This window comes from Mesoplodon mirus, assembly GCF_964341445.2.
Source record: "Mesoplodon mirus genome assembly, chromosome: 8".
Lineage (NCBI taxonomy): Eukaryota > Metazoa > Chordata > Mammalia > Artiodactyla > Ziphiidae > Mesoplodon > Mesoplodon mirus.
The window spans coordinates 2,005,352-2,026,614 of NC_138984.1; the positions used below are offsets into that span (position 1 = coordinate 2,005,352).

At 62.5% G+C, this 21,263-nt stretch overlaps 1 protein-coding gene across 4 annotated transcripts in view; it reads left to right on the forward strand.

Annotated features, from left to right (window-relative positions):
* HDAC4 (histone deacetylase 4) overlaps positions 1-21,263 on the forward strand; it is a 292,563-nt gene that overhangs the window by 234,629 nt on the left and 36,671 nt on the right. For 3 of the 4 annotated variants that reach the window (XM_082630080.1, XM_082630081.1, XM_082630083.1), the window contains exons 13-17: positions 3,567-3,806; positions 6,659-6,845; positions 10,118-10,251; positions 12,893-13,013; positions 20,514-20,560. In XM_082630080.1, coding sequence (XP_082486206.1) covers positions 3,567-3,806; positions 6,659-6,845; positions 10,118-10,251; positions 12,893-13,013; positions 20,514-20,560 — 729 coding nt within the window. The remainder of the gene's footprint in view (positions 1-3,566; positions 3,807-6,658; positions 6,846-10,117; positions 10,252-12,892; positions 13,014-20,513; positions 20,561-21,263) is intronic. The other variant, XM_082630082.1, reaches the window with a different exon arrangement.

The following is a 21,263-nucleotide window of genomic DNA, read 5'->3' on the forward strand; positions in this document are numbered from 1 at the left end:
ACCTCTCTGCTGACCTTCGGGCCCCTCCTGGCTGAGCCCCCAAGGGTCATTTCCCTGCAGGCAGTCCCCTGACCCTTTGGGATCTTTCCACGGAGCGGAGAGGAGGTTGCCACCCGCTCTGAGAAAGCACCTGCCTTCTGGACCTTCATCTGGAGGGTGAAGTCCATGGTGTTGGGAGCCCCCATCCCCGTGCCCTCCCCCTGCTGTCCACGCCCCCGTCCCTGTCCCGTGTCCCTCTCCCTGACCTCCACCCCGCTGTCCATTGTTGCCAGTTCTTTCACACCCTCGCCCTCCAGCGCATCGCAAGGGGCCTTGGCCGCCCCCACATCCATCCTGGCTGCTGTCCCCCCTTCCTGTGTCCCTCCCCGTCCCTCTGCCGTGGCGTCCTCTCACCGGGTCTGTTCCCCAGCCACCTTCTCAGGCCCCACGCTCAGTAAACCTCCCACAAACCCCACCCTGTCACCTATCAGACCCTGCGCCAGGCCCTGGGGGACAGCAGGAACGAGAGAGCTTTGGCCCCGTGGGTCCTAAAGCCGAGGCTTATGATGCCATTTGCTGAAGTTTTGAGGCGCCTGCGGACATGCCGGGGGCCCGGGAGAGGCCCAGCGCCCTCTTCCGGCAGAGATGGGTCCTCCCTGCCTCAACCCAGCCCCAGTCGAGGGGCAGGTAGGGGGGCAGGCACAGTCTGACCCCGAGTGGACTCTGTCCAGGCACGAAGCTCATCATGGGGCCTCGCGGACTCCAGGTGTGTGGGCAGCAGATGGGATTGACAAATCTCAAAATCATCAAAAACAGACTTCAAGACACTATTTTTTTTGATGAACCACTGTGAGAAATCTGTCGAAGCACCTGGATGTGAGGTTGGCGGATTGTTTACCCGAAATAGAGTTTTGAGCCTGTCTGCCAGCCAGCACCCTCCCGCCCCGGCTTTCTCTCCACTCACACCCCCTCGCCTTCTGCTGAAGCGGCGCTGACCTGCTCCCGGAGCTCTGGCCGCCTTGTTTCAGCTGGACGGAAACTTTCTGATGAGAAGCTGCCATAGGCAGATGTAAAGAAGGGGCCTGGGGTCCCCACGGCTTGGCTTTCACAGGTTGCTTTCCTTTACAGTGTTCATTACAAACAACTTAAGGGATGATCGCATAAAATAAATCCCTAGCCCAATCAAAACTCTGTTTTCTCAGCAAAGTAAGGCAGGTGCTGAGGAGGGCATCTTTAGCTCAGTCTTCCTCTGGGGCTGGGCCCTGGTACCCGCCAGGTACAGCTGACCCCTGGCTGGTTACAAGCTAATGGAATACCAGCACTGGCACAAGTGTCCCGGATCCGTCCCTTGTGGGCCAGGCTTCACTGCCTCCAGGTGTGGGTGAGGGCACAGGCGGCTCTGTAAGGAATTTTTAAAATACAAACGCCCGGGACGAGAAAACATTAGGCTTCCTTGAAGACCTCGGTTTCCTTCTAGAAACAGAGTCTGGAGTGGTGGCAAGATTCGTTCTCCCCTGCAGGGCAGATCTCTCGCACGGCAGGGACCTAAACGGGCTTTCGAGAGCTCCGCGTCTCCTTAAAGCCCTGACACCAGTCACATCTGCCCCATTGACTCCTTTCCCACAGCGAATGGACGGATCATGCGTGGAGAGCGACCTTCAGACTTGGGGCTTTGAAATTTGGGGCCTGTTCTTTCACAGTTTACAGAAAGTCAAGCAGTTCAGTTATTAATTTGCTCTGAGACATTCCTTGTGCCCGAGTCTCCACGTCAGAGGAGGGGTCCCCACGTCTGTTCCTCTTTCTCAGCTTCTTCCCAGCTCACCACTTCCCCTCAGACCGGGGACGGCCGAGACCTCTGTGCCCCCAGCACCTGTCTGTCTTCTGGCCCCCGTGCCCGGGGCGGCAGCCTCATCACCCGAGACCCAGGGCGCCATCCTGGACGGCCCTCCCTCTGCCGTGTCCCAGGCCTGGAGATGCTGCCCCCTTGCTGCTGCATGGCCCTGTCCTTCCCCCACGTCACAGCGGCTAGGGCAGGCCCTCGTCCTCCCAGGCCCTGGCGGGCCGGCCGACCACAGCACCTACTTCTGGGATGTGCGTCTGCTGGTCCCCTGCTCGCCAGGCCAGGTCCCCGCCTCGTCCCCATCGGGCCAGGCACTTGCTCTCTCGCGGCCCCCAGTGTGCTTTGATGCTGGCCTTGCTCACTTTCCACCTTGACCCTCCCACTCCCTGAATGGCGCATTCACTTACCCAGTCGTTCAGGTGAACGTTTAATGAATAATTACCACGTGCCCCGTGGATAAGTCAGCAGTGGCCCCTACCCTCACCTGAACTGCAGGCTGCAGGTCAGGCGGCTGTGTAAACGGCAGCTGCAGAGCTGCAGTGACTCCTGCGGCTGGAGGAGCCTGGGGATGTGGACACAGGTGAGCATCACCCAGCCTCCACCCGGAAGGCCAAAGGACGCCTCCCGGAGAAGACTGGAGGCCTAAGGGGTGTCGAGGCGTCAGCCCAGGGGGATCTGGGACAGAGGGAAGCCGTGGGGAGCCCGTCAGGAGGAAACTGCAGTCTGGACGGCCATGGCGTGGTTGGAGGGGACGGTGGCAGGTCAAGGGGGGAGGGTGAGCAGGGCCGACGGCAGAGGAGCAAAGTAAGGACGAGAGGAAGAGTTTCAGGGGCTTAGGCAGGGTGGTGGCACATTGAGAGCCCACTGTCACTGACACACGGAGGTGGACGGGAGAGGGGCCTCGGAAGGCCGTGGCTGTGATCTAGCAGGAGATGCAGGTTGCCCGGTGCAGGATGGGATCAGAGCGTGAGGACGGGGAGAAGCGTGCTCTCCTGAGACATGAGATGGTCAGTGCTGGGCAGGCGCTGAAGGGGAAGGACCAGCGAGAGCCGGTGCCCTGGGTGTCCGCGTTGAGCAGAGATGCGTACCAGGCCGTCGGGCGGTAGGTCTGGAGATGAGCGAGGCCTGGGCTGGGCGCCTGCGTCTGGGAGTCCCCAGCATGTGGAACCTTCAGCAGGGACAGGGCCGCACTGCTGAGGAGCGTGGTGTGCCGGGCAGCGGGCCCGGGGCAGACCGGGCAGCGAGGAGTGAGTGGGCGCAGAGGCCGGGGCCGAGTAGGGGAGCCCCGTGGGCCCCGTCGGGGGCTGGGAGGCAGGGCCACCACGGCGTCTGGGACGTGCATGTGCTTGAGGTGGCGGGGGGGGGGCACGGGCGGGGTTTCTCCTGGCAGCTGTGACCGCGAAGGAAGGAGGCCTCCCTCTTCACGCCCAGGTGTGGACGTGGGTCCACACCTGTGACTTGCATTGCGCTTCGCTGCGCCAGGCACACAGGTGCTTAAGAGCAGGTACCAAATGCCGGGCTGTGACCTTTCTCAACACCTCGGACAGCGCCCGGCACCCGTGTGTGTGTGTGTGTGTGCGTGTGCGTGCATGTGAGCACGTGTGCGTGCACGCGTGTGTGCAACAGCACCCTCAGAGGCTGGCCCCTGTGTTTCTGAGGTGTGGGCTTTGTGACCAGCCTTCTCCTGTCCCGCGATCTCACTCGCCCCACGTCACACCGAGCTCCGTCCCTAACCTCTGTGTTGCAGATCATCCCCAAAGCGAGCGAGCCGGCCCGGCAGCCCGAGAGCCACCCCGAGGAGACCGAGGAGGAGCTGCGCGAGCACCAGGCCCTCCTGGAGGAGCCCTTCCTGGACCGGCCCTCGGGGCCGAAGGAGGCGCACACGCTGGCCGGGGTGCAGGTGAAGCAGGAGCCCATTGAGAGCGATGAGGAGGAGGTGGCGCCGGGCCAGCGGCAGCCCACCGAGCAGGAGCTGCTGTTCAGACAGGTGACGCCGCAGAGCAGGGGCGGGCGAGCCGGCCGGGTCCCGGGGGCAGCGCCCTCTAGAGGGAGTCTGAGGGCGTCTTCCTCCACACCCGCCGCCCAGGCCCCGTCTTTCCCTGGCGATGCGGCAGGGAGGTGTGGTGGGACGTCTGTGTTATGGCGGTCACACCTAGGGACACTGGCCCTTTGCCCGCTGTGGGTACTTATGTGCCTGCTTTCCGGCTAGGCACAGGCCCTGAACTCCTTAGGGATGGTTTTCCTTCAGGTTCACAGACTGTAGATGAACACAGATGCATGTGTTGGTGGGACCAGCATAAACATGGGGGAGGGAGGCTGATTTGTTAACTGCTCAGAAAGCTAGGTGACATCTGAGCAGGAGCCAGGACCTTGGGGGCCAAGAAGGCACTAGCGACCAGCCTTACAGATGCAGAAAAGCAGCCTGGCCCAGGTATCCAGAGCGGCTGAGGTTCCCTGGCACTGACATGCAATGAACAAACTCATAAGACTGATGAATAAATCTGAGGAACGATTCATTAACTTGAGTGAAAAGTAAGACTGCCAGGTCAAGAAAACACTCGCGCAGCCGGCCAGCAAGCCCCGTGTTAGAAGCCCGAGTGCTGCAAGGGAGCTGTCCTGTTCCTGATAAGCTGGGCCCAGGACATCTGAGGAGTGGAATCTAATATCTAATCGTGTCCTTCATCGATGGTGGAGCTCAACACTCGAGGTGCAGGGCCCCGGCTTGCCCACCCCGTCCTTGCTGGGCCTGGTGCCGGCTGCCCAGCCAAGCTCCTCCTCTGGCCCGGCAGCCCAGGCCAGGCGCCTCTGCTGCTCTTCTGCCCTCCCCGGGGGCATCTGGACTGGGGCGGGAGGTGACACACGGGATTAGCTCATAGGTTTCTCTGGAGACCCCACACAGGCAGCAGGTCAGCCCTCTCTGCCGGCTCCACACGCCAGGGCAGGCACCGCAGGTGGCTGGCGCTGTGTTGCTTTTGTTATTTCTCATTCGGAGGGCAGCCGGTCTCCTGTCTCGGGCCACAGCCTCAGCGCTAAACACCACTGCAACGTGCACTGGAGCCAACACTTAATGAAAACAGGGAAGTCACAGCAGGAGGAAGCCGCTGTCTTCTGTGCTGTGCAGACTCCTGCAGGTGACAGGGCCTGAGCTGGGGCCTTGTTCCCCTGCTGGGGGGCGTGGGCCTCGCACGTTTCTGAAGGAAGCCAGCCTCTCATCATAACTGGAATTCAGCTTGCTGTTCGTACGCTGGTATGAAATTGGAAGGCATTTTGACAATTTTTTAAGGCTAGTGTCTTGTCAATGATAAAGTGGCCAGCGTTTACTAAGGAAAATTATCCTCGTACTCCAAGCCTGAGACAGTTATGAGAAACGCCTGCTTTCTGTTCTCGGGGGAACTTCGTGCACACGCAACAATGTGCAGCTTAAGACGGGCACCACGTTCTGTAAGCGGCTCGTATCTGGAGAGACTGGGCGCCCCATCAGCAGAAGGGGAGAAAGCGCCTGGGAGGGGCTCCAGGCTCTCCTCTCCACTCTGCTTCCTAAAGGCAGGAGGTCAGGAGCCCGGACAGAGGCTGGCCCTGTGGTTACGGCACAGCCGTGGGCCCTTGTCCAGGGGGTCTGCTCCTCACCGGGGCCCGCGCTTCCCAAAGGACAGCATTTCCCCCCGGGAATGGAGGCAGGGCTGGCCATGGAGCCCGCAGTCGCCCAGGAGCCCTGCTTTCTCCAGAACCTCTGAACAGGGTATCCTGCCCTCCCCTCCGTGGCCGCCCATGGAGGCAGCCCCCCGCTCCCCGCGCACCTGGCAGGGGCTGGGCGGCCGCCCGCACCGCTGGCACCTCCACCTCTCCCCTGACTCCACCCCAGACCCAGCACCCCACCTCCCTGTGGGCCCAGCACCTCTCTCCCACCCAGCCCACGGTCCCCGTGGCGTCTTCCTGTGCGTGCTTGTCCGCTGGCTCAGAGTCCAGAGCAGGGAAGCGGTGATGGGGGGCCTGTCCAGCTTCAGCCGAGGGGCTGTGGCCTCCCTGCTTCCGAGCCCTAGAGCCTCATCCAGCGGAGGCCCTTTGGTTTGCAAACTTGCCGCTTTAGGACCTTTTGGCATTCTCCCACAGAAGCCCGTTCTTCACATGGAAGATAACTTTTGTAAAAAAGAAGTTTTTAAAGTGTGTGTTTAACTCACCCACTTTTACTCTGGTTATTTTTGGCTAAAGTGGGGTCCGGGGGATTGCCCTCTGGGTCCAGGCCTTGGACAGGTGCATCCACACACCCCTGGCCCTGATGCCCAGACCGCTGGGCCCTGGCCGTCTCTGCCTCAGCCGTCCTTTCCGTCCTGGCGTGAGGACGTGTGAGACCAGGAGAGGGAAGAGGTCGGGGATGGAGAAGAAGTCGCATTTCCGGCCGTGATGTGCTTTTCACCCAAGTTTCTGGCGTGCAGACCAAGTGCTCCTGGTCGAAACCAGACCCGACTGGGACTGCTGCTGAGCCCCGTCGGCGTGGCTTCCTGTGCCAGTCCCTTTCTCACACCTCCGAGCCCCGCCCCGAGCACCCTCTGTCCGGCCGCCCCTGCCTCCCTGGGTGCCACCTCCTTAGGGACCCCCTGAGGCCCCCAGGCTGGGCCGGGCCTCCCTGTCAGCCCTGACCAGGCTCGCCGGGCGTCTCCGCTGATGGTCCATCTTCCCATGGGGATGTCCAATCTGGTTGGGGCCAACACAGGCTGTCCACCCGGGGCCCAAGGGCTGGGTGGATGAGCGACCTGGGAGAAGGGGACACACGTAGCCCTCCAGCCAGGGGCAGGAGCTGCCTGGAAGCAACAAAAATGGCTCTTGTCTCCTCTCCCCCAGCAAGCCCTCCTCCTGGAGCAGCAACGGGTCCACCAGCTGAGGAGCTACCAGGCGTCGATGGAGGCGGCCGGCATCCCCGTGTCCTTCGGCAGCCACCGGCCTCTGTCCCGGGCGCAGTCCTCCCCTGCATCCGCCACCTTCCCCATGTCTGTGCAGGAGCCCCCGACCAAGCCGCGGTTCACCACAGGTAACATGGGGTGGGGGGTCGGGGCTGCGGCCCGGGCAGACGTGAGGGGGCGGGAGGTGCCACAGCGGGGCCTGCGCGGGCCAGAGGGTGCGGCTCAGCGCCCCCCCGCCACCTGCAGGGCTCACGCCCCTCACACCTTGCCCGACCTTCACCCTCGGCTTAGCCCGGGCTGGGGGCACCGGATGGAGTGCTCCCTGGGGCTCCCCTCACCCCATTCTGTGACCCTGGGGCTCTGTCCTGAGCCCAGAAGCCCACCTTCTCTCACCTGGAGAATCATAGTCTCCAGAGAACAGCCCGTCCGCGGGCCCGCGAGGGCCGGGCGGCTTCCCGTCCACGGTCAGCAGGGCAGTGACCTTTGCCCTTTCACATCCTTCCCGACCTGGAACTGAGCGCTCGGCCAGGACCTCGCCTGTGAGGCCCAGGTGGCCCCGTGCGGTGTTTGCGTGTCGCAGGAAGGCAGGGCTCGGCCAGCCCTGGACGCTTGCCCTGCGCCGAGCTGTCCTCCACCTGTGCTGACTCACCGCCCCGCCCGGCCGGGGACAAGTCTGCGGGCAGGACCCTCTGCCTCCGCCTGGAAGGCACTCCCCGCGAGTCAGGGCTGAGAACTGTAGCCAAGTGAGGCGTCCGCCAGGGTCTGAGGTGCTGGCCTCGCTGTCGGGCCTAGGCTGCTCCCGGGGCAGCCTCCACCCTGCCCCACCCCGCCTGCGACGGGAGGTTGGCCAGGATAGCACCTCACACTGTTCTCGTCTAACTCATTGGGTATTTCTTCTTAGTGGCGTGTTAAGGTAAAGTTATCTAAATACACAGCAGTTTCATCCTCCTCCAAACAGTTCTCATAAAACGCCCTGTTTTTCTGCACACTGGGATGTGCAGACATGGCCGTGTTCTCTCTGTCAGGTCTCAGAAGGATACTGATCACATTCAGAGAAAAGTTTCAGTCAGTATCCAGAAGTTAAATTCTTGCTTTTCAGAAAGAAAACCAGAAAACTGCGAAGTATCACAAATAAAATCAGCAGGTTACTCTTTTTCAAAGTGTGAGTCCCTGGCCATTGGCTGAGGTAGGTCCATTGTTAGAAGAGCGCAGCTCCTGTGACAAACCCCAGGACCACAGTGGAAACACTCCCATGTCAGATGTGCCCCCTGGGCGGTCAGCAGTCCCGCCAGAGAGCCTGCGGGCCGGCATGATGTCACCAGGAGTGGCCCGGCTGGTGGACCCTGCTCTGTTGATGGACCTCCTTAGTTTGTCTTCATTATCACTTTTTAAAAAATGTATAAAACAGTGCATATTCACTGTAAGAAAGCACACATGGGACTTCCCTGGCGGTCCAGTGGCTAAGACACTGCGCTTCCAAGGCAGGGGCCCTGGGTTCTATCCCTGGTCAGGGAACTAAGATCCCACGTGCCGCAACTAAGAACCAGCGCTGCCAAATAAATAAATAAATACTTAAAAAAAAAAAAAAAGCGCACGTGATGGAAACCTGAGAAGCTAACGGGTGCCCCAACCCTGCCCCCCAGAGGAGCCATTGTCAGTGTTCAGGTCACGTCTTCTGGGTTGTTTCTGCGCGTAGCCAGACAGACAGGTAGACACAGACGTTGTGCATTTTACGAAGCCAGGACTCTGGGGGGCCTGCACTGCTGTCGGCCATTCTTGGCATCTTCCGAGCCCACACGCGTCTGCCCAGCATGCTGGCCGCTCCCCACTCGTTCTGCAGACCGGCTCTGCTGCCATTTCCCGTCTGTGAAAGGGGATGACAGTGGCATCACCTTGAAGTTCCTGGCCTCATGGCCAGTAAACGTCAGGAGGCGATTTTGTCACCACGATGATGCTGTGGAGGGGGTGGCCGTGTCGTGGTGCTGATGGGCCTCTGGGCTGTGCACATACATATGTCCGTGCCGTCCACGTAGACGTGTGTGTGCATCTGTAACGTGCTACCAGGCACACCCTCGTTAGTGCACTGACTGTAAACCTGCCCCTGTCCTGCTGCTTTTTTACCGGAAGTCCAACCCCACTCTCCCCTGCCCCACCGCTCAGTTTTGCTGGTGGACCCAGAATCTCTCCAATGCAAGGGGACTGACTCCCATTAGCCCAACTTCTAGGAGACTGAGCGGGGAGGCTCGGGCACTGCCGTGTCCAGCTGGACCCGTAGGAACAGGCTCACCTTGAAGCTCGGTCCCCCGGAGGCTGGTGCTAATGCCTCTACTTGGCAGCATCAGACATGGAGAAGGAGTGGCCGTGGGTCTCTGACTCCGCGGCCCCTGCTCTTCGCCCAGCGCTCCCTCCCTTCTCCACCTGAACGAGCAGGTGTTAGTGACAGGTGCTGGTGTCTGCCAGGGCGTCCACTCACCCAGCCACCTTCCCACTGTCCCAACCCTGGGAGACCAGGTGTGTGATTGTGCTGTGTCGGGGACAACAGGGCCCCCTCCTGGCAGATGTCACCAGGGGCTGACCGCCCCCCCCCAGGAGGGGCACAGCACAGGGGGGCTCCTGGTGGAAGCTGAAGGTGGCCACACCCACCCACCCACCCACCCACCCCCGTTTCTCCAGACAGGCAGGTTCCACCACCTTCCACGCAGCTGCCAAGTGACATCAGTCACTTTGATCAGCTGGAAGGGCCACCGCTTCCCCGCGGCGGAGCCCAGGCTGGTGAGGCTGCCGCACTTCTCTCCTGAGGGTGACCCCGCTGCTGGGCCGGCTCAGTGCTGGGCACCCTCAGGCTTGAACAGCTTCCAGCGCTGTCCCAAGTGGAGAGTGCAGAGCTGGGGGGTGAGTGCGAGTTCCTGGATTCCTCCACTTACGTCCGTTTCTAGTGTGATTTTAAACGCACTTGCGTCCGTGTGTGTGCGCGAGCCTGTATGTGAGCTCCACGCAACTGTTCAGCTGCTCTGCAAGATTCTGAGGGCAGAACTGAGCCTTCTGGGCCGCAAGAACCTTGGACGGATCTCAGTCCACAAGGTTGAACCACTTGATAGAGAAGTTCCCTGACAGAGAGACTCGAGTTTTGGACCAAACTCTCACTTGTTTCTGGGTCAGCGCAGTCCCCTGGACGTGAGCGCCACACGGCTCACAGCCGAGAGACCTGGGGGCGGGCCGCCTGCCTTCTCGTTGCTTCCTGCCCCGCCTGCCCCTCGCACTGCAGGCCGCTGAGCTCCCTCCACCCCCTGGGTGGCGGGGACTCTGACCGTTGGGCGAGTGCCGTGAGCGGGCGGGGGCGGGGGAGCTGCCCAGGAACCCGAGGGCTCATCTGATGGCGGCGCCTCCACCTCTGCCCCAGGCCTCGTGTACGACACGCTGATGCTGAAGCACCAGTGCACGTGCGGGGACACCAACAGCCACCCGGAGCACGCCGGGCGCATCCAGAGCATCTGGTCCCGGCTGCAGGAGACCGGCCTCCGGGGCAAATGCGAGGTAAGGCCGGCCCCGCGGGCAGCGAGAAGGGTGGCCCATGCTGGCCGCCTGAACCAGGGCTTGAGTCGGGGAGGGCCTGGGGGAGGACACGAGCCCTGCAGGCAGGCGCACGGGCCTGGCTTCTGGAGGAATGCTGAGTTCTCCTGTCCTGCACCTCCTCTCGCATGCTCCTGTTCCCTGAGATGCCAGCCCCTCGCCAGGCTCCCTGTCAGCGCCTGGGTGACACGGCCAGGCTGTCCCAGGGCCTCTGCCGCAAGGGCGGGGTCCGGGGGCATCCGTCATCCTGTTGGCTTTCCCTTGGAAGTTCTCTTACTTGAATTTTTCCGAGAGCCTCTCCCAGGGTGTGGGGAGCCTCTGGCCCGCGAGGCAGGAAGGGTGCGCGGGCCGGTCTGGTCTGCTTGGCGTTGGTTCCCAAGCGCAGCACTGCCCCCGCCTCTACCTCTCTGAGCGACGGGTCCTCGCGTCTGTCCCAGCCGCCTGGCAAGGGGACCACACTGCCTGCCAACAAGGCGGGCTGAGCTGCCTCTGCTCCGGCCTGTCGGGGTCTGAGACTCACGGTGCCAACCCACCGTTGCAGTGGCCCCAGGCCCATGAGGATAGGAAGGCTCTGCTGAAGGACCTTTGAGGCTCCTCCATCCTTTTGATGGGGGAGAGGCATTTCCTGGCATGCAGCCATCAAGAGGGTCTTGAGCTCTGGGGTGAGAGGAAGCGGAGGACCGTTTGTGCGGGTGCACGGGGAGGGGGGCGGGGGGAGCTCCAGGCCATGGGCGCCACAGCATCGTCATCCATGGAGCAGGGCAGGTGGCGCCCCCTCCCAGGAGCCCTCTAGGACAGTGGCAGCCAGCCCCCCACCTGCCCACCAAGTGGGGGTCTGCTGTCTACCCACACACTGGGGACCCCGTGAAGCCAGGGATGGGGTGCAGGGCGGCTGGCATGTGCTGCCCTGTAGGGTGGCCCTGGAAAGCTAGAGCCCCGTGGATGAGCAGAACGTCCACGTCCGTCCTTCACAGCCCGGTGCCACCTGGGCCAGGCCCGGAGCAGCCCGTCTGGAGGGCGGGCGTGGTCCGAACCCCACTCTGCCGCCATCCAGCCCCCCTTCCCCAGAAGCCAGAGTATTTAGGAGTTGAGGTCAGTTGTCGCACGTGACCCCATCTCTCTGCCAGTTTATGGCGATACATGGTGTTTGGAGGGGAAAGCACCGGGCGTGGGTCAAGAATCCTGTCCTGGAGTCCCTCTGGAGAGGACGGGGACCCTGAGGTTGTGGGCTGGAGCCCTCGGCACCTGCTCCCGGATCCCGCGAGGCTGCACCACTGGGGGGCAGCATCGCCCCGGCGGACGTGCCCTCCTCCTCCGCTGCAGGACCACGGCCCCTGCCCGCCTCCCAGGCTCGCCCCCAGGAGGGTCTGGGGGCCTCCAGGGTAGTTTCAAGACAGGAGACGGAGGAGGCAAGGGGAGCAGACCGAGCTGCTCGTCCAGCCCCCTGGCACTGAGGGCCGGCGCCCATGGCCACGGGGGCCCCCAGGTACCGAGGAGACCCGGGGTGAAGGGCCAGGCGTGCCCTCGACGTGCGGGAATGCTCACCGTGCGGGGCACCTGCAGGTCCAGAGGGTGACACGTGTTCCCTCGGCCGAGGGAACGCGGGTTGTTGGGGAGGCCCCCGACAGAGGAGAAGCAGAGGGACTGGGCGGCCGCCCGGGGCCCAGGCCTCCCGGCCAGCGCCCCTCACTCCACGGGGTGGGCAACCTTCTCTGTGACCTTGTGGCCCCTCCATGAGGAGGAGGCCAGGCCGGCAAAGACTCGGTCACAGCCGGCCTCTGGCTCCCCTGCCCTTTGCTCCTGCGTCGGCAGGCGTCTCTGGGAGGCCTGTTGTACCGTTAGGAGCAGTTCTGGGGCCTCCCTGGAGGTTCCCGGGGGGAGCGCAGCTCCTGGCCTGCCCCTGCACGGGGGTGCATCCGGCCCTGCAAGCCCACAGGCTCCCCCTGGGCCTCCAGGGTCCTCTTGGCTCTTCCTGTGTCGCTCTGGCCCTCGGAAAGTATAAAGAAGTGTCAACTGGAATCTCGCTTCACAAACCAACCTCCTTCTCAAAGGTTAAGTAAATGTAGCTCAGCTCAAGATAATTTCTGGAGAACATCTAAAAATAGCCGAGGGGTCCAGATTTGAGGAATTTCCAAACCGAAGAAAAATGCGGACGGACACGCAGATCGGGGTGTCAGACGACTGCGGGCCGTCTCAGGCTCGCCGGAAGGCTCGAAGATGCCCAAGGAGCTGGGGTCTGGCCCCCACTTCCTGAGAGCAGGTCCACCTCCAAGCAGCTCGTCTCTCTTTTAAGACCAGACCCCAGCAGTTGGAAAGCAAAGCAATAATTTGATGCCAAATCAGTTGTGTGACACTGAAGGTTAAAGCATTGAAGGCTGGAATTATCTTTTTTTAAAACGTTTTCCTAAGTTTTAATTAAAGTGCAAACCCTGTAAAATATTTCTTAAATATTTTTCACATACCGCATCGGGTGATGTTTGCTTTTGATTTCGCAATAACCAAATAGTTTTGTGCTCATGCCCGTGTAGCATTTCATCTCCTGCTGGGCGCCAGTTTCCTGCTGAGGCTCAGCCCTGCAGTAGCCTGTCTTCTTCTGTCCCCGCAGTGCATCCGCGGACGCAAGGCCACCCTGGAGGAGCTGCAGACGGTGCACTCAGAGGCGCACGCCCTGCTCTACGGCACAAACCCCCTCAACAGGCAGAAACTGGACAGTAAGAAACTTCTAGGTATTTCAAGGCCTTCTTTACCTTTACTGCCGAGGCTGTTTCCAGCCCTGCCCTCGCCCGAGGCCCCGCCGTCCCACCTGCATGCCCCCCGCTGCACAGGCGAGTGTCGCCCACCAGGCTCTGTGCAGGCAGCTGGGGCAGGGATGACCCTTCTCCGTGGTGCCCGGGCCAGGCTCTCAGGTGAGGGGCCGGAGGAGAGATTTCCACACTCGGCATTCACGTGGGCACTTGGTTTCTTGCTTTGTGTCTGGTGTCTTGGGGGGAAAATGGGCTGAGAACCAGTGGTTTGGCAGAATGTTAAATAGCAGAGCTGGGATGCTGGAGGCCGACCGGCCACCCTGCACTGGTCCTGGAGTCGGTCTGGGGGACGCTCTTCGAGGGTCGGGGGGGCACCGTGGCAGCCCGAGCCCCCCCGCCCCACACCTGACCCCTCCTCCCCGGGGGCCAGGGGCTTCGGCTTTGGCAGGCAGCCCCTCAGATGAGGGGGCGGGATCTGGGCCTGACGGAAGGAACCTCCTAACAGGCATCTCCTGCTTTGGGAGGTGGTGAGAGTCTCCCCATAAGGCAGGTGGGTCCGACAGAAGGGCAGGGTCCCCCAGGCTCCCGGGCGCAGACCCCTGCCCCCCTCCGGTCAGGACCCTTGCTGGGTAATTCCCTCCCCCACTTCCCAGCCGCCTGGAGCCGGGGCAGTCGTCAACCGTGGGTTTCCTTCCCCATCCCTGCCTTTGCCCCCTGGGGAGAGAAGCCCCCTGGGGCTCCTCCCTGAGCGGAGCCAAAGCAGGCAGCAGGGGCCCAGGAATCACAGGCACTGGGGCCCCAGATGGGGCGGGGGGAAGGGATGGGCTGTGCGCTGTTTCCTCTGGTTTCCGTGGCAGGTGTTGCGAAGGTTGTCTCTGTGCCCAGCCCTGCACTGGGCCGGCTTGACCCTCCTGGGATCCTGCAGTGCGGCCTTGCCCCCTCCCCGGGCACTCATGCACCCCTTCACTCATTCGCACACTCGGGGAGCACGTCTTCCTCTGCTGTGCGCCTGGTAGGCGCTGAGCCCCCCTAGAGCAAGGAGACCCTTGGGCTCTGGCCTGGGGGGTTGGGGGTCGTGTGTAGCAACAGGACTTTTAAAAGACAGACACCCTCGTACCTGGGAGGCAGGGAAGGAGCAGGAGGCCCGGGGCTGGACAGCTGGTGCCAGGCAGTGGGCTGCAGAGCGCCATGGGGACAGATACCCCCAGCTCCGCCCGCTGACTCGGACAGCCCAGGGACAGTGACCGCAGGGACCCTGGCCCCGGGGTGCAGGACAGGCAGGGCTCAGACATGGGACCAGGCCACAGGGGCCTGAGAGGCCTCCGTCCCGACGCCCTGCCAACCCCACAGCCCTGGACAGAAAGGCACAGGGTCCCTGGGCTGGGACAGACTCAGGCACAGAGTACGGTGAGGCCACCGCCCCCCCGCCCCATGCTGGGCTCCCGGCACACCGACCTTTACCCCCGGGCAGAGATGGGGGCCTCCTTCAGGGACTGACTAGCCCAAAGGAAGCTGTCCTCGGGGCCCCGCAGCAGATGGCCCCCTAAGGTCCTTGACGTGATGCTGACGGTTCACAAGGTCACCGCGTCTCCACCGTGTCCCCGCACCTTCCACCGGCTTTACGTCCTCACTCTAGGCCACGAACCGAAGACCAAGGGTTATCGGCACCTGGGAAGGTGCTCAGCAGCAGCTCGGAGGCCAGACTCCTGGGTGGGTGCGGGGGCCGGAGGGGGGCGCTGCAGAGAGAGCCAAAACAGCATTAAAATCCTTAAAGAGGGGCGATTCCACATCCACAGAACGTGAACAAGGGCCATAGAAAAGGGAAAAACCAGAACAGAGAGTAAAGCAAAACATGGTCACAGAAATTGAGTTCTGGGGCTGGAAGGAACGGTGAGTCAAGGCCCCAGAAAGTGGAGCAGGAAGGTGACCAGAGCTGGAAACCAGGAAACGGGAGAAAAGAAGAAAATCAAAGGAGCATTCCTGGCACTCAGGGCCCAGGGAGCAGGGTCTTCCGGAGAACACAGAAAGGGAAGGAATGCATCTGCGGTGATCACGAGAAGGTCCCAGGACCGGAGGACCAGCCGCCGGCCGTGAGGAACCTGCCAGGGAGCACCGCTGGGAAATCTCAGAGCACAGGGACGAGATGCAAGGGTGCTGTGATGTTCCAGGGACCAGGAACCAGGAACCAGGACGACATCAAGCCCCTCGGTAGCAGTGCAGCGCCTGGCCCGTTTTGGGGGAAGGTTCTTTCCAGCCTGAAGTTTTCACCCAGCCAGACTCGGTCAAGTATGAGGGTGAATCAAGGCATGTCCAGACTTGCTCCCTGCCCCGAGGCTGGACATGCGAGCTCAGGGTGCCAGAGTGGTGGAGGTTCACAGCCGGTGCCTCTTGCTGCGTCTTCATGGTGGGAGGGGTGAGGGAGCTCTCTCGGGTCTCTGTTATAAAGGCACTAACCCCAGTCACAAGGGCTCCATCTTTACGGCTTAATCACCTGCCAAAGGCCCCACCTCCTAATATCGCATTGAGGGTAAAGGTTCCGACATGTGAATTTGGGGGGACAAAAACACTGAAGCCATGTCAGTCACAGAGGCCACCCCCTGAGGATGGTGAAGGCAGGTCAGGAGGCTGCCCGTTCCCCATGTGGAAGCCCCCAGGACAGCCTGGACCAGTGTGGCTGAGAGGCCTCCTGTTGGGCTGTCTCCACCAAAGTGTCCACCAAGCCGGACCGCCACGGTGGCCAGGCCAGGACCCGCAATAGCCTGCCCAGGGTCTCCTCTTGTCTTGGCCACGCAGCCCCTGTTGCTCACGCAGGCTCTGCTGCTTGGGTCAGCTGGGGGCTCACTTCGCCCGCCCCTGGGAGTGGGGGTGGTCACAGTGGGCCGAAGAAGACCTCCAGAGCCGCTCCCCCCACGGCCACGTCCCGGGCCTGGTCCCTGGCCCGGCCAGCTGCCCTGGCTAATGTGAGCCCTGCTCTGCAGACGCACGTGGACTCCAGGGAAGTAGACGCTCCGGCTCCTGTCCCGGGAACTGCTGCCCCCGAAGGGCCCTGTGTCCGCACTCAGCGAGGTTCGTCCCTGCTACTCAGTTTGGTTTTCCAAAGCTCGGCCACGTGGTTTAGGATAACGCACAGGAAACCAGGAGCTGTATGGGGGCGACTGGCCCGAGGAGGGGTTCCCCGTTCCTCATGGAAGGGGGCATGCTGCTCTGTTCTCTCCCTCGGCCGAGGGGCGTCTACGATGCAGACTGGACACAGATACGGCATAGACTCTTCAGTGTGTACGACGTCCTCCACTCGACGCCCCCAAGACGCATCTGTGTCCTCTGAGCTGGGAGGGCTGTTGGGGCTGCCCAGGCCCCGCACCCAGAGTCGTGGACTCGGGAGGGCAGGAAGGTCTAAGCCGGCCGCCCCCAGGAAGGGGCCCAGGGCTCCGGAGGACAGGTGACACCCGGGAGAGCCCAGAGGCCAGGCCCAAGGCACAGAGAGGAGTGCGGATCGGAGCAGGAACGTCCAGCAATGAGACAGAGTGCCGGCCGGGGCCCAGAGGAGAGGGTCTGGCTGGGGCCCAGGCAGGGCTTCGTGGAGAGGAGGCTTCAAGGACGAGGCCGGTGTGGATGGGGGAGGAGGTCAGCGGGCTCGGAGGGAGGGGCCGAGTGGGCCAAGTGCAGGGTCTTCAGGCCGGCACGTCCGGCAGGGCCCCGGGATCCCCCAGGAAGCGCGGAGCCCGGCTCCTGGAACGTCCTCCCGCACGGGAGGGGCTGCCCGTGGGTCCCGGGACGGTACTGGTGATGCTGCGCACGGGACCGGTTGCCCCCACGTCAGCAGCCTCCGGCAGCGTCCACGGGCCTCAGCCCGGAGAGCAGCCGGCCTCCCCCTGAACACGCCGTGCGGCCCGGAGCCCACGCACGCTCCACATCCATCCCCTGGTCAGCCCGCCAGGAGTCCTTCTGCAAGCCCGTCTCCTGGGCATGCGCTGCTCCACGGGGCAGGAGATGGGGTGACGGGAGGATGGTCTCCCTGCAGGCACGGAGGCTCGAGTCCTCCGCCAGGAGGACGGGTAAGGTTTCCAGTCTGGTTCCAAACTAGGCTTAAGACGGGTGATGGGAAATGAGACGCCGGAGCCGGGAGTCCTTGGGGAAGAGTCAGTGGTGGGTGAGCCGGGAGACGGCGCTTTCCTCCCGCCAAGCCGTGTCCGTCACCTCGTGGGGGATCCCCCTCAGTTCATCCAGCATCTCCGTCCCTGGAAGCCCCTCTGCTGCTCGTGGCTTCTTTGTTGAAGTGCTCGTGCACCATCTCAGACCCCGCTCTGCCCATAGGCAGCCACGGGAGTGTATTTAGTGTTTCTTTTATGAGCCGAGTGTGTTGTCCCAAACACACATATTGTGAGTGTGTGTGTTCCATTTACCACAATGGTATTGTAACCCATTCTGTTTCCTTTTTCTCTCCTACTGAGTTTTGTGTTGTGAAGTCTACTCACGTTGCCGTGAGGATGCCCAAGCAGATACCTTCCTCCCACTTGAGACCTATTTACATTTCTGATGATTGTTCTAACGTCCTTATATCAGTCTGACTATTCCAGACGTGGTAAGAGTTGATGATGTCACAGTACCCTGCTTCGGTGTTTCAACACTCCTGGGTGATCTCCCTTCCTCTTTTTAATTGAATCCACAAATTTCCAAGCCATGTGCAAAGAGGCCTGTGTAGTGAGTGTGGGGCAGTGACACAGCTTGGCCGGGCTGCAGGGGGCTGCCTGTTCACCACCTTAGGTGTTCCTGGAAGTCAGGGTTCATCTTCTGATGGCTGAGGAGTGCGGAGCCAGGGCTGCGGAGCACCTCATGAGCGCCTGGCCGTGCTCAGGTGAAGGGTTACTAGGCGACCCCTCTGCTCACAGCACAGCAGCAGGAGCAGCAGCAGAAAGCCAGCATCTTCCCCGCGCCTGTCGGCGTCCCAGCCTGCCTGTCAGCTAGCCTGCCAGGACTGGGAAAGCAAGGGTGCCCCTCAATCGTCAGATCCCCGTCTCGGCTTGAACATTTTGTGACCTGGCCTAGGCAGTGATGTTGCTGGAACACAAGAGGCCAGTGGGGGAGGGATTCGCTGACCAACTGGGGCCTCGGCCGAGGCGGCTGGGGATGGGGGGAGGCCAGCTGTGTGTGTGGAGAGGCCACCGCTGGGCTGCTCCGGAGCTCTGGGCCAGGACAGCTTCCCTGTTTCCCTGCTGCCCATCCGAGCACGGGCTTGTGTCCAAATGCAGGGTATCCTACCTTTTTTATTATTGTGGTCTTTCCTGGCTGGATAATGAGCAAAGTCAAAATATTCACATGATTTATGGTTTTAATACAGACATCAGTCTGTAATTTCAAACACAGAAATCCAGTCTCAGCAGAGCCCCTCTCACTCATGTTTACACACACACTGATGGATGTACATGGATTCACACACACGGGCGCTGGGATTCTTTGGGAGAAGCTCTTACATCGCTGGCCTCGTGTTCCTGTGTGCTGGAATAGTTGGTGTTACGAGAACCGTCTTGAAGCCATTCCCAGCCTGTGGTCACCTAGAGCCACTGCCGCGTGTCAAGGGCAGGACCCTATGGGGGCATGGGAGGGCCGGTGCCGCCCTCCCTGATTCGAGCCATTGGGTGAATCTGTTGCAGGACCGCGTGGTGCCAGCGCCCCTCTCCCCCGCCCCCGTCATGCACTGCAGCCCACCCTCTCCCTCCGGCCCCAGGACCTCCCACGGGGGGCTCAGGGCAGGCCTGGCAAGCCCCTCCCAGGGCTGCTGTCCTTGGGCATCACTTCCCTGCCCGCTGGCTCCTCCACCCCCCTGCGCACCCGCTGATTCCCGGCTGTGGGCCTGCAGTCGGGGCACAAGGAGAAGGCAGGCGTGCCCCCGGCCTCACGGGGATGGGGCCAGAGGTGGTGTGGCTCCGCGAGAATCAGTTTAACTGATGTCAGAAGGCGCGGCAGGTGAACCTCAGTCGAGCCGTGGAGGCAGACGGCTGGGGGGGCGTGACATAGGGGGGAGCCGTGGGTGCAGGCGGCTGGGGGACGTGACCTGGGGGGGAGCCGTGGGTGCAGACGGCTAGCGGGGGTGTGACCTGGGGGGTACCCTGGGCGCAGGCGGCTGGGGGGGCGTGACCTGGAGGAGAGCCGTGGGTGCAGGCGGCTGGGGGGGGCGTGACCTGGGGGGGGGAGCCATGGGCCCAGACAGCGGCGGGGGGAGTGACCTGGAGGGGAGTCGTGGGCACAGGCAGGGCAGGCCCGGGGCAGGACCCACCGTCCGGGCATCTCGGAGCGGGTGGGGCGTGACGGGGAGGGTCCACAGTGTGGTCCAGGCCAGGAGCGGGGATGAGGTGGGCACAGACCTCACCAAGGCTGCTCCCCTGGTGAGCCATCTGGACCCCGTGACCCAAGGCCTGCTTTCTTCCTGGTGCCCTGGGAGCAGCTCATGGCCACCCAAGCAGAGCTGGGGCTCGGGGTCAGGGAGAGGGCAGTGTTGGGAGTGAGCCCTCCCAGCACCGGGCCTGGCTCTGCCAGGTCCAGAAAGTAGGCTCCCAAGCTGGGCTGTGGAACCTGCCAGGAAAGGCCTGGGGGTCGCAGTGGGAGTGAGGTGGAAGGGGGGCAGGGAGCGCCCAGCTGCATAGTCTGTCCCGGATGGGGGCAGCTCCTGCAGGGGGTCGGCCAGCTGGAGCCTGGGCTTCACACTGCGCCTGGGGGGGGTTGGAAGCGGGGGCTGGGGAGTTGTGCCACCCTCTGGCCCTGCATGACAGGCAGGTTTTAGGCTAGTCATCAGCCAGCACCCGTATCACACTGGGGAAGAAGACAGTCCCTGTCCTTGTCACCGAGGCAGGCCTGAGCCTCGTGGGACGGGGGCCTTGTGTCTGCAGCGTGGGTCCCGGCAGGCCTTCCTAGACGGCCAGGTTCAAGGCTGTGTGGTTTCTTAGCTGTGCACCATCCCAGTGAACTTGGAACACTTGGACATGGGGAGAGGGCCTGCTGTTACATCCCAAAAGACCCCTCCGTGTCTAAAGGGCTCACCCCGGGGGGTTTAACCCCAGGCCTCTTTCTCTTGCTCACAGCTGGGGAGGGCGGCCAGAGCTCAGAACTGAGAGCCAGTGTCAGGGGCAGGGAGCTCTGGGTGGTTCCCTGCCAGGTGCACAGCTCGGGCTGGAAGCAGAAGCCTCCGTGGGGCCTCCCCACCCCGTGAGGAGGGGGCTGTTGCCATGGAGAATGCAAGGGCTCTCCGCAGGGGCTGGGCCCGCTCAGCCCAGGACCCACCACCGGCTGGCGCCACACGGTGATTCAGTGTTACTTGAAGCCCATTTGCCCCTCCGTACGTGGGACACATTGTGCATCTCCCGCAAGTGTCAGCGCTGTTGAGGCATCGCCAGCGCGGTGCTCCCTGCAGGCTGGGGCGGTGCTCCCTGCAGGCTGGGGCGCTGGGTGACCCTGCCCACCTGACCTCGGCTCTCCTTCTCCCTGCAGGCTCGCTAACGTCGGTGTTTGTCAGGCTGCCCTGCGGTGGTGTCGGGGTAAGTATTTCTTTAATGTGTAAATAATGTCCTGTTTGTTCTCAGGGTCCTGGTGGTCACAGAAATCGCTGCCTTGCTCTCCGCAGAGCAGGTAATTGTTGCCAGGTGTTTTCCATAAACAGGGCCTGCTGGGCGGGGCTGCCCCACCGCTCACATGTGTGGCTTCAAAGGCCCTGTGAGCCTGTGAGCGTTTTGATGGCGGGTCTGGGGCACCTTCCTCCAGGGAAGGTTGTCTGGCACCACTGGCTTTAGGAAACGGGATCCGGTGTGTGGGCCTGTCTTGTCTGACCCACTGGGCAACAGTCCACTCGTCCCGGCTCAGGTCGTGAATCCATCACCTCACGGGGTGTGTGTTGATCCCGTATCCAAGCTCCAACCCGAAGCCCCACGTGCAGCTCTGACCCTGGGCATGAGGTTTATGGGCCACGTGGGGTGGATAGAGCTGCTCCTCCGGGAGATGGAGCTCTTGAGCACACCTGGGCAGGTAGACACGCAGGAGAACCAGCATCTTGATTTAACTTGGGCTTTCCCTGCCCGTGATGGGGGCGCAGAACCCATCTGGGCACCCACCCCTACCTCAGCGCAGCGGAGGCCAGGTCTCCGCAGCCAGAGCTTCTCCTTCAATCAGGAGGGGCTGTCCCCCCGCCCCCCGCTGTCCTCTGGATGAGGGAGGGTGAGGGCAAGGACCAGCCCTCTCCTGGCC